Below are 12,127 nucleotides of genomic sequence, written 5' to 3' on the forward strand. Positions count from 1 at the left end.
TGGTTGAATTTGATTGGCTAATTAGCCAATCAAGTTCCATCGACATTTTCTGCCATTTCAAATGAAATAATTCTGTCATTTCAAGCAGATAAAATTATTAGCCGAAACGATAAAAAAAATTGAATTTTTGTTCTGTCAAGCCATTTTTTAAAGCTTTTCTTGTCTGGGCAAGGTTTCACAAGAAACTCAAAATTAATTTGATTATTTTAAAAGTTCCATCTTTTCGGAAATTTCGGCTAATATTTTTATCAGCTGAAAAGGTTGATCGGGTACTACTATGATAGAGTGCTCCCTCGAAAAAGCAACTATGATAGACAGGTCCCGCATGCATTGCGCATGTTTTAATTTTGAAAACTAATTTGTGTATAAATTATTCATTTCAAAAATCTCGCAAATATGTTGAGTCAATAATTTTTCAGATTAAAAATTGTAATTACTACATTGTTTATACATTGAAATTTGCTCGTTTCACTTTAAATTACGGTTTAACAGCCATAATTCGGTTGACTTATTTGTCATCAAAACCCACTATTGACGTTTGTTTTTCAATTTTCAACCTTGAAATGCTGAGTGAGAGGTTTTGAGAAGTAACAAAACATAAAACTGGTTTGAAAAAATCCTGCGACAATTTTCTGAATGACAAAATCATTATGTTAACCGATTTGAGAGCTCTACGTGTCTAATTCTCAAGGGACCTGGTTATTTTCAAGGGACCACTCTATCATAGTAGTACCGTTGATCAGAATGCCTGACCGTCTAACTTGAATTTGATTGGCTAAAATTACCCAATCAAATTCGATCGCATAATTTCCAGCTTACGATGTAGAAAATTTGATTTTGGGCCGTTTAGTGCAAAAGACCCGATCATTCAGCTTTGACTGGCCACCCCCATATTCAATATGTGTACCTGATTAGTGTAGAACTTCTGGGCCTGATTCGTCAATTGTTTCACTGTCATGAATCGATTCTTCCTCTCGAAATAGGACAACTTAATGCACGTGTCATGCTGCTCTGTCAATACCACACCCAAAGTCTGTGTCAATCCGTCTAGGAAGGAATTGTCAATCGGCAGCAGCGCCGTGTCATTTTCTCCACGCGCAAGCGAAAGACTCAGAAGCATCTGTAATGGACGCTCATTCTAGCTGAGATTATATACTTTGACTTTACAATCTCTGGTATGTCACCATGGTGTAGTGGTTATCACGTGTGCCTCACACGCACAAGGTCCGCGGTTCGAGCCCGCGTGGTGACAATTCTTTTCTTATTTAATTTTTATATACCAAGTTTAACAAATGAGGCTGGGGTTAAGAAATATATTACAATTAATCTTAACTTAACCTCTTTGAATTTTGCTAACAGCCTTGCTCTTGCACACATAGCCAGCAGACAGTTGTAAAAGAGTCAATAAACGCATAGAAACAGAAAAAATAACTAGTTTTTTGAAAATACTTCAACTTTCGAATTTCAAAAAATAGATGGCCTTAAAGCTCTTTCAATTTCATGAGCAATTTATAATTGGCAGTTTTGATAAAATTAACCCAATGTAAGAAAACTGAATTAGTCTGAAAAGTTTTTATTCCGCTGGGAAATCTAAAAATTATATTCCACTTTCGAAACTAGAAATCGATTACGTTGTTTCGCGCCATCTCAGCTTTCATATTTTGAGAGTGCACTTTGCCTACCTTATATCAAATGAACTTGAATTGAACTCAAAAAGTGCACATGGGGCTAGGCTTTTTACCAGACCGACCTTTTACGTTTTACCAGACCACAATGTATTAATTCAATTAAGATAAATTTAAGTTAGTGGAAGATTCAAATAGAAAGCGGTTAGAACAAACGTCAATACATCTGTCAATCAAATTTGTTTATCGAGTCTGGTAAAAGGTCCATTTTATAACTTTTCTGGTAAAAGGTCGGTCTGGTAAAAGGTCGGTCCCCAGTGCACATATACCTAAGGGTATTCATATGTGCTTTTATAATTATAAGCACTTCTTTTGTTAACAGAGCATTTTACAGCAGTTTTCGTGAAAAGAAAACGGGAAAAATAATACAAATAAAATCTTCACAATCTATATAAGAGCCTGAACTAAATTCATCGACTCTTAATCGTCACTGTAATACACTAAACTGGGTTGTGAAAAACAGTGCTTTACAGGTGGGCGTGACTGCGGTTACCTTGATGGGACCCAAATTGAGGTCCTGATAGTAGTGTCTCTGAGTGCCCCTGGCAATCTGCACTGCCTCCGTGTCCGCCAACTGAGTGTGGGCCAAGTCCACGTCCATCTCCAAATACTGCTTCTAAAACACACAAAAAGCTCCAAGCATGCCCCATAAATAGCTCAGAGATGATGTTAACTTGACACATAGAAGCTTGGCATATATACAAATCAAAATACGCTTTGCGTACCGTGTCTGGAAATGTGTGTCCCAGACATTTATGCCCCGAACAAAACTGCCAAAAAAAACAAATAACCCAGACAGGGTAGAAAAACATTTGATTCCCTGACAAATTGCCCGAATATTAGCACACTTTATAACACACTGACTAATTTGAAAATTTTTTTCTTATATCGAGTTCGATAAAGCAAATTACACAATGGTCACACAATGAGATCGAAATTCCGTTGATAAATATATGACACAAAATATAAAACAAGACTCAAATCAATTACAAACTTACAAATTGCATAAAATTAAAGTTTTCCTCAGCAAGCGATGAAACTTGGAAAATTATTCGAGTGATGAAAATTGAAAAATTAAGTAATCAAAGTGAATCGATTCGCAAGCATTTTTTCAGCAAGCAATTAAGGCAATTATATTCAAAAACTTCAAGTTATTATATTCAAGTTATTTCATTAGGCGAATCGGTTTGCAAAAAAAAATAAACTTTTTGAGCAAGCTGATGAAATACTGAAACTTTGAAACATGTGTTTTCACAGAGGGAATCGATTCGTGAAAACTGAATGTTTTTCTCAGCAAGCTAAATAAACGCTGAAAATTTGAAACAGTTCAAGTAGTTTCATATAGCGAAGCGGTTCACGATAAGTTAAAGTCTTTCTTTGCAAAGATTAAAATTAGTTCATAGAGCAACTCGGCTCGCGAAAAGAAGAAGCTTTTTTAAGCAAGCTAGTAGAGCAAAAAAAAACTGAAAATTTTAAGTGTTTTCACAGTTTCGATTGCATAACAAAAAATGAAGAATGAATTTATTCAACAAAGCTATTGAAGTGATAAATCTAATCGGTTGCTAAATTTCTAATCATGCTATTTTTCTAATCGGTTCGCAGAAAATTCAGTTTTTCTATTGCACAACATAGCTTCGATTGCATAACATAGCTTCGACTGCATAGTATAGCTTCGAGTGCATAACAAAAAAGTTAAAGTTATTCAAGAAAGCTATTAAACTGACGAAACTTTGAATTTATCATAGAACGAATCGTTTCGCGAAAAGTAGAAGTTTTTTTCGAAGCAAGCGAATAAAGCCATGAAAAATTGAAATATTTTGAAGTTGTAATTTATGGCTTCGATTGCATAACAAAAAAAATGAAATTATTCAAGAAAACTAAAGAAATGATGAAAGTTTGAAAAAAATTTCACGTTTTTTAAAAGAAAGAAACAGTTTGCAGAAAATTCAAGCTTTTTAAAGCAAGCTATGAAAGCAAAAAAGCTTCGAAAAATTTCACTTATTTCATAGGGTTTGCTAAGCAAGCTATCAAAGAGATAATGCTACGAAGTATTTTAAGTCAACTCATAGAGAGAATCGTTGGGCGATTTGTTCATGGTTTTTAAAGGAAGTTGTTCAAGCGATGAAATTTTAGATATCTTGGAAATCATAGCAAAACACACGAAGTTGTTCAATCGAGCTATGAAATTGATCGAATTTCAAGTTTTCAAAAAACTTTACACAGCTTGGATTGCTTCGCAAAAAATTTCAAGTTGTTCAAGCAAGATATTAAAGCGATTTCAAAATCTTGAACATTCTTGGCATTTTCTTAAGCGTTCAGCCAAGAGAATTTCATTAGACATTGAGCTCGAAAAAACGAAAAAGTTGCGTTCAGTTAAGCATTGCATTCATAGCATCTTGCGACTTTCATTTAATGTATAAGATAAGTCAAAGGTCGGCATGACTGGAGGACCAGTTGCCATCATTTATAGTTCTTGAGATCGAATTAACAAAGTCTCTAAGAATCAAAAGTTGAGCTCTGGAAGCGCAGCAATCATGAACCGCTGAATCTTCAAATAAAGCGAAGGAGAAGGTTCTAGATTGGCCATATGATTGAGGAAGAAAACTACGATATAACGTCATACATCAACATCAGCAACGAATTATGTCTGGCCATATTGGTAGCTGAAATTGTTTTTGCACATTTGTGGCATACGTACTTCCTCGCCACTTTAGCAGAAAGTACGATCATTTCCTCTGGCTTGCATATTCTTGTGTCTAGCGAAGTTTGAACTTAATTTGCTTTTTTCACATAGGCTGCATTCTTTTCCTTTTGTTCTTTGGTTTTCTCCGCCGCAGCACTTTTCATGGTGGTTGAGTTTCGCATTTTCGGCTTTGAATTCTCTTTTGGATTTGACGCAGTGGAATTTTTTGTCTCTGCTTCTGGCCTGTGGATCCTTTTTTGGTGGATTACCAGTCCACCAGCCGATAGACATACTTTCCCCGCATTCCGTGCACTAGGAATTTCTTCCCAGCCCTTGATTTCTTCTATTGGTCTCTGATCTGGCTCTTCATGGTTCCTCTTTCGTTCTTCCCAGTCGACTACGTGATCCATTCTTGATTTTACAATTCTCCAATCTTTGCTATACGTGGTAAGTCTTTCCATGTCTGACGGGTCTAGGCCTGCTTCGTTGATAATTTTTCTATAGTACTGAACTGTTTTTCGACTTCTTGTTTTTTGGTTTACAATTGCTTCCAGAAGTGGGTGCCATCCTAATATAGCCAATTTAGTCGGTCTTCTATTGTCAATCCTCGTTATGTGCCCCAAATTTTGGAGGGACCTTGGTATAGTCTTGGTCTTAATTTGGCCCATAGGGCGCCTGCCCGTTTTATTATGTTTTGGACATCAACAATGTTTGTTGCTTCAGAGGTTCCAAAGGTCAGGTGTTCTTCTTTGAATGATTTGCTCTTTTGTTCGAATCTTTCCATGACAATTTAGATAGTTTCATAAGCTTGATAGCAGTACCTAAGATGGTGGTATCATCTTCAAATAAGGATAAAGTATACGTCTCCACTCCACTCTGGTTTCACAATTATATTTGCCATCCTGTTCGTTTCGAGGAAATCTGCTTCCTGGGATCCAGTTCCACCTTGTCCCGACTTGTAGTCTTTTTGGTTTTCCAGCTAGTTTCCTTTCTCTTTCTGCTTCTCTCATTACTGCCTGGTGAAAGATATTGAATAAATGCGGGGATGTGGGGCAGCCTTCCCGCAAGCCCCTTTCAGCTATCCATTCCTCGCTATCGCCATCTGGCCCTTTCACAGTGTAAGCTTTGGTTTCGTGGAGATCCACAATACAGTTTAGAACGTTTCCGTAGCAGTATCTCACATAGAGCCCGTTTTGATACTCTTGGTTAAGGCCTTTTGGAGGCCTAGCAGTATTGTTTGGGGTCTTGGCTAGAACTTGGTGCATTATTTCGTTCTCTTCTTTATTGATGTCATGTCCTCTTGCATGCGGATTATTTATTGAGCTGCATGTGCTTTGGATCTAGTTAGACGGAAGCCTACATCATCACCATCATCATCATCAACATCATCAAAATCATCAAAACCATCAAAACCATCATCATCATCACCACCATGAGTTGCTTAATGTCATTTTCTTGTTTTCGACTTTAATTTCTTTTGAAATTTTCCTTTTCCGTTTTTCTTCTGACATTCAGTGCCAGTGTTTATTTGTTTTACGATTATTTAGAGCAAAGATTTTCGCACAAGCCTGAAGCGGCCATAAGTGCATACTTTTTTTAGGAGGAATAAGTAACAGACTTCAACACAAAAAACCTTCTGCTCTGAAGAAAAAATGATCTTTCACAACTATGCAGATTTAAAACAAAAAATCGATCAGCCGGGCGGGAAAGACCACAAAACACCCAAAATCTAGTAATGAATACAAACACGCACTTAAGTATGAAAAAGATCTTAGGCGACCATCGTTTACTAACTTCAGAGCAGCAATTAAGATAGCAGCCATGAACAATAACAAATGAAAGCAAAGAACACTTACAGTTCGATAACCAATAATATTTTAAATAAAAAACTAACTTGAAATGAATACATTTAAAATAGTTAATCAATTTTTGAGCTTGAACAGATCTTATGCGACCATCTTGAAAGCACAGAAGACGAAAATAAATTATATGCTGGACAGTTCGTTTTGAAAATTTCGAGCTAGCTGCCGAATTGATGATGGGTTTGAATGCAGGCCTTCTGATGATACGTGTTGTGAGAATCTTAACTTTTTGGTTTTCACAAAGGGGGTGTTGCAAGCACTTGTAAACCATTTATATCATTCACTTAATCTTCTTTTCGTTTTCGAGTGTGACCTTTTCTGCCACACAAAAAAAGTTAGAAATTGTTTGACCACTTTGTCGCAAAATACAGCAGCCTCACCGGGGCATGAGATGGCTACCGTATCCTTAAAATAAGCCCCATTTACGAAAAAAGATCGGATAACAGCATTTGTTCTGTAATTCTTCAATGTTTGATGGCCAGCAAGGCCTTAGCTAGAACACCTATGATCGCACAGACAACGCAGACTAAAAATTAAAGGAGAAAAAGCATTCAGACGTAATTGATTGATCCGATAATTGCAATGAGATAGAAAACGGTTGCAATCGCCAATGACAGAAAACAATGTTATTGTATTGTTGAGGCCTTATGCTTCTCAATCAGTGAAGAAAAATACGTCATGTCAAGTAGGTCAAATCGAGCTACATAGCCAACTGACAGTTGGAAAAGAGTAATGAACGCATGGAAATTGAAAAAAAAACAGACTTGTTTTTTCAAAATCTTCATTTTTTGAATTTCGAATAAAAAAATTAGATGGCCTTACAGCTTTTTAAATTTATAGAACAATTTCTGAAGGACACTTTTTTGTTAAAACTAACCCAGTTTGAGAAAACTGGATCAATAGGTATAACTTTTATTTCGCTGGAAAATCTGATAAATAATTTCAGGGGCGGATTTAGGGAGGGGGCGGACGCCCCCCCCCCCCCCCCCTCAGGGATTCGACCCCCTGCCGACCCAAAGGGTCCCCCCTTTGATACTTTTTCAGAAATCCATTTTTGGCCGACCGACCCTAAAATTTTTCTAAAGGCGCCTTCGGCGCCAATATATACTAACTTTGAGCGGGAGCGCGCGCCAAAAAAAACGCAATTTTTTCGTAAAATTTTTTCAAGTGCCCAAAAACGGCTTTTTTGATTTTTTTTTCAAAAATTTGCCTGCGGCACACAAAATTTTGCCAAAATAGGGGCAAATCAGAGCTTTGGCAGAGCTCGAAAAATCAATTTGGTTGACCTAAAAAAAAAGGTCGTCAAAATTTTGGAAAATTTTTTGAAAATCCGCCCCCCCCCCTCGAGAAAATCCTAGATCCGCCCCTGACTAATTTCCATTTCCAAAATTAGAAGTCGAGAACTTAACAATTTTGCTGTTCGATAGAGGAGTTTGCCTTCCTTTTAACAATAGAAATGCACTGAACTTAAAAAGAAATCACAAGTGAAACCGCGAAAAATCAAAACTGAGCGTGAAAAAAATCAGTAAGACTAATATAAGAGTCTTCACTACGTTCATTGCTCTTAAAAACTAGAAACCGTCGACTTTGAAAGATTTGATTCTGTTTCATGTTTTATATGGCCATGGTATCCCTGGATAAAATTTTTCTTTGACAATTTCCAAATTGAACGAGAAATGATGCATGCAATATCTTTTCACGCTACCTTCTCTTTTGGTCCAATTTTTACAACTTATTTCGTTTTTGCTATATTTACAAAATTATTACAAAATTTTGGATATTTAGGTCCCAGCTCAGATTTGAACTTATGTCTGTTGAATTTGACATGATGGAACAGATACCCGGCCAGAAATCTTTTTAACTGACTCTTTTTTCATCAACATTTTGTCTCCTATTAAACGTTCAATTATTTGGTATTAATTTTTTTTACTGGGACCTAAATGTCAGAAGAAGTGTTTTGAAGTAAATTAGTCGGGGACACAGATCAGATGTCTATGCACCTTCGTGTACACATCACGTCCCTTCAAAAGCTTATTGACGAAAAACGTTTGACTGTGATCTTAAGAAGTTTAGCTATGGTAAATGAAGACTTTGTGACTAGACCAGTTAATTGACGCACGAATGTTCTACACAGAGGCGAAGCTTCTCTTCGCAAATACTTCCGAGAACACGACAAAGAGCAGCTATATAAATTGCAATAAGAAAAAGTAGAAATAAGCCCAGAACTAGTAAAAATTCGAGACTTCTCGAATTCAAACTCCGACCGATCGCGACGTAGACATTATGAGTCTCACGCGCCACGGACGCTTAATAAATCACAAACCCTGGCCACAAATTATGCAGAGAACAAAGGCTATAAAATTTCCAATGCTACAGATCGTGATTATAGCAAAACTTCCACCAAATAAGCGAACACTTTTTATGAACACTTTCATTTGCGAGTTAGGCTAGAAAAAAGAAGATCCGTACTAATACACTACGCTGCGAGCTAGTGTAAATAGAAGATACTTCTAATCAGCGATGTTTAAAGTTATGTAAACTGTGGTTTATCTATGCAGAAAACCAGCATCTAAACCGAACACCCATAAAATTGTTTCAAATAATTCACAAAATGGATAGCCCAATTTTTGAAGAAAAAAGCGAAAAGACAGTTGTAAAAATGTCAATGAAAAGAAACCTTTTTAAAAAAATGATTGGATTCATAATTGAACTATTTCCAATTACTTTTGGAGAAAAACTACGTTCATCGATTCTTAAACAGTCCGACAAACAGTTCGAAGTCAATTTTCTTCGTGAAGCTGATAAGACGATCGAGATCAAAACAGAAAACTACAAATTAGTGGCACAATAAGACTGCTCTCACCACGTTGGTTTTGATCTGATTGCCCTTAAAGAACATCTGCAGAGCTCCAAGGAAAGTGGTGTCTATCTTCACAGCAAATTCTTGGATGAGCACCTGAAAAAAAAAAACAGTATATTTATGGTATGTAAAGCTCATAAATGAAGCAAAAAAATAACAGCCTTTTTATTGCATTTAATGCATTTTTGCAATCATACCACTAACTAAAATATGACCAGTATATGAACTTTTGGATGAATTGAGAATTTATCATCGCGGAACATAACTTAATCCAACAACCCTTGTAAACTTGAACTCCTTACATAAAACTTTTATTGACCCAAAAAGTACGAAACTCTGATAAAAATACTTCTGCTACTTTGTTTTTCATAAGAGCATACTTGAAATTCGAAGCCTTTTTCTCACCTTGCAGTACTTGAACAGAAGGAGCTGTCCAGATCCCCTCTGCATGACAACGGATGCCTGGATGAATGCAGCTGGCTCCCTGTCTCCCACTATGCTGCGGGGAGGGGGCACAGGGGCGAACACCACTGGGAACATGCATGTGGGCAGGGGGTCATCCACTTGAAGTCTGTTCATCTACACGAGAAAACACAAAACCGAAAAATATCACCAGGGGACAATATGAAATATTTCTCAAGTCCTGTCCTGGCCGCACTGAAATTTTCGTTCCTCAGCCGTTAGGCTAAAATTTTAAGGCAAAAAAGGAATAAAAAAGTGCCATTTCAGGTCCAAAGTGTTTTAAGCCAAAATCGCACTAACTGATACATTTTGCGGCCGTTTTGAAAAAAAAATGCAAGCACGGGGACACATTTCTATCATTTCATTTGGCATCTTTAATATGTAAATACAATCATAACTCGAAGAGCTGAAACATGAGCGAATATTTCTGATTTGACCTTGAAGTGGAAGTGGGTGACGTTGGGGGACTGTTGGTACTGGATGGATATGCCATGCAGGTAGGTCCTCTTGATCTTCCTCTTATCCGGCTTCAGCAGCTGTATGGGACTCTTGGAGAAGTCAAATGTGTGGGAACCACCGCCTATGTTGATTGTCACCTGACAAAGCAAAAAAAAACATTAAAGAGTGTGAAATAATTGAAAATGTGCCTGCAAAAATACTTTTCCTTATCAACAACTTTCAATACGGTACTCAGCGTCAGTATGTATGTATGTTTGTATGTATGTATGTATGTATGTATGTAGGTATGTATGTATGTATGTATGTATGTATGTATGTATGTATGTACGTATGTATGTATGTTTGTATGTATGTATGTAGGTATATATGTATGTATGTATGTATGTATGAATGTATGTATGTATGTTTCTATGTATGTATGTATGTATGTATGTATGTATGTATGTATGTAGGTATGTATGTATGTATGTATGTATGTATGTATGTATGTAAGTAAGTATGTATGTATGTATGTATGTATGTATGTATGTATGTATGTTTGTATGTTTGTATGTATGTATGTATGTATGTATGTATGTTTGTATGCATCGTCACTCAATTTCATACTGAATTAGCTCTTCTTTTGTACGATTGATTGTATTCCACAAGTCGCAGCATGATTCCAGGTTATTGTTCCGACCATTGAAAATGGGGAGGAACATTGAATTCGGGTGTGTTTTAGTTTTTTCCATCTTTTTGTTTTCCATGCAAAATCAGCTACCACAAACAATAGTCGGACAAGATTGAATGATATTTCATATTAAAGCCCTTTAAGTCGTGATTCGAACGAAATTAAGAAAATTCAAAAAAATTTTACGGTGTCGAGAAAAACCAGTTTAAAATTTTTGATTTTTGGTCTTATTTCGAGCTAATTAGTGAGGTAGTTAGTAATTGCAATAGCTTATTAAAGCTTAAAATAAACCGTGAAAACTGAGTTTTACTCAAGTAAAGTAGTTTTTGGAGTTTTTTAGCGCAATTTTGGGAATCAAAAACTTGAAAATTCAAAAAATTTCCCCAAAAAAATTTGTAACTTTTTACATTTTTTTTCGTTTTTTTAAGTCCATGTTCTTCAAAAACTGTTTATCATTTGACCTATTTGACTATGACTCTCAAATATGCTTAAGTTCTATTATTTCGTTCAGATTTTTTTTCACAACATGCAGAAAAAAACGACACCAATTTGAGAAAACATTTTTGTATTTTTTAAGACTGGTCGGAACATCTGTGCTACTTGCACAGTAACTGACTATCCTTGTTTGAAGTTTAGGTTCAAATCTGCTAGACCTAAAAACTCAAAGAAAGCAGATAAGAAAGTTTTTAAAAGTCGAAAAATTTCCACAAAAAAATTAGATCTCGAATTGAATCGAACTACCGGGATTTGTCGTCTCAAGCATGTGTTACAACTGTACACCAAATGCACAGAACACTCCTTGAACTGAAACAACCTCCAACAATTTTTAAAAACATGAAAAAAATTTCAAAAACAACACAAAAAAATCAGCAGAACTTCTTGGAAATTCAATTTTCAATTTAAGAAAAGGTGCTTAAATTTCATGCAAATTCGGCGCTGCGGCAACTAAGCCGGCAACAATCAAGTAGACAAACAGAGGTCGACAAACATTTTTGACGCGCTGACAATTTTCCGTTAACAAAAAAAACAGGTCCTGACCTGATTCGAATCATTTATTTCTCTTCTTCTGGGCAGGTGCGTTAGCTCTTCGCCACATGCACGAATTGACGCCTGACTTTAGATTTCAAAGTGATTCTCTAAAACTCGTTTCTGAACCGAAAAAAAACTATATTCCGATTCGCTAACGCTTGCGAAAATAATCCGAAACTTTTTCGAAAAAAAAAAACAATCACAAGACTTGCATGAACCACTTAAAAATCAATTACGATCCCTAAATAAGTACAACATGTAAGATATAGGTGGTACATTAAAAGGCATTTAGACATGGCTAATTACTAAATTGACTTTTCTGTGAACAAGGTTATTTAGGGTTAAAACTTCTTGTACCCGGTTGCAATACCCTTGCTTATCGCAAAGTTAAAGACTAAATGCCAATCTTTATCCCAA

The 12,127-nt window shown here is 36.1% G+C and overlaps 3 protein-coding genes and 1 non-coding gene across 8 annotated transcripts in view; 2 read left to right on the forward strand and 2 right to left on the reverse strand.

Annotated features, from left to right (window-relative positions):
• Positions 1-12,127, forward strand: part of LOC134842735 (WD repeat-containing protein 7-like) — a 625,416-nt gene that overhangs the window by 285,852 nt on the left and 327,437 nt on the right. The gene's annotated exons all lie outside the window — the stretch shown is intronic.
• The window catches only part of LOC134842737 (small ribosomal subunit protein uS8-like), a 121,367-nt gene that overhangs the window by 36,850 nt on the left and 72,390 nt on the right, over positions 1-12,127 (reverse strand). The gene's annotated exons all lie outside the window — the stretch shown is intronic.
• Positions 1-12,127, reverse strand: part of LOC134842733 (intermembrane lipid transfer protein VPS13C-like) — a 102,132-nt gene that overhangs the window by 9,895 nt on the left and 80,110 nt on the right. For all 5 annotated transcript variants that reach the window (XM_063859203.1, XM_063859204.1, XM_063859205.1 and 2 more), the window contains 5 exons: positions 9,990-10,148; positions 9,496-9,669; positions 9,094-9,186; positions 2,179-2,301; positions 908-1,120 (listed from right to left, as the gene is read on the reverse strand). In XM_063859203.1, the coding sequence (XP_063715273.1) occupies positions 908-1,120; positions 2,179-2,301; positions 9,094-9,186; positions 9,496-9,669; positions 9,990-10,148 (762 nt within the window). The remainder of the gene's footprint in view (positions 1-907; positions 1,121-2,178; positions 2,302-9,093; positions 9,187-9,495; positions 9,670-9,989; positions 10,149-12,127) is intronic.
• On the forward strand, positions 1,180-1,252 carry Trnav-cac (transfer RNA valine (anticodon CAC)). Its single transcript has one exon. It is a non-coding gene; the product is annotated as a tRNA-Val (tRNA).

This window comes from Symsagittifera roscoffensis, chromosome 3 (genome assembly GCF_963678635.1).
Source record: "Symsagittifera roscoffensis chromosome 3, txSymRosc1.1, whole genome shotgun sequence".
In the NCBI taxonomy this organism is placed as follows: domain Eukaryota; kingdom Metazoa; phylum Xenacoelomorpha; order Acoela; family Convolutidae; genus Symsagittifera; species Symsagittifera roscoffensis.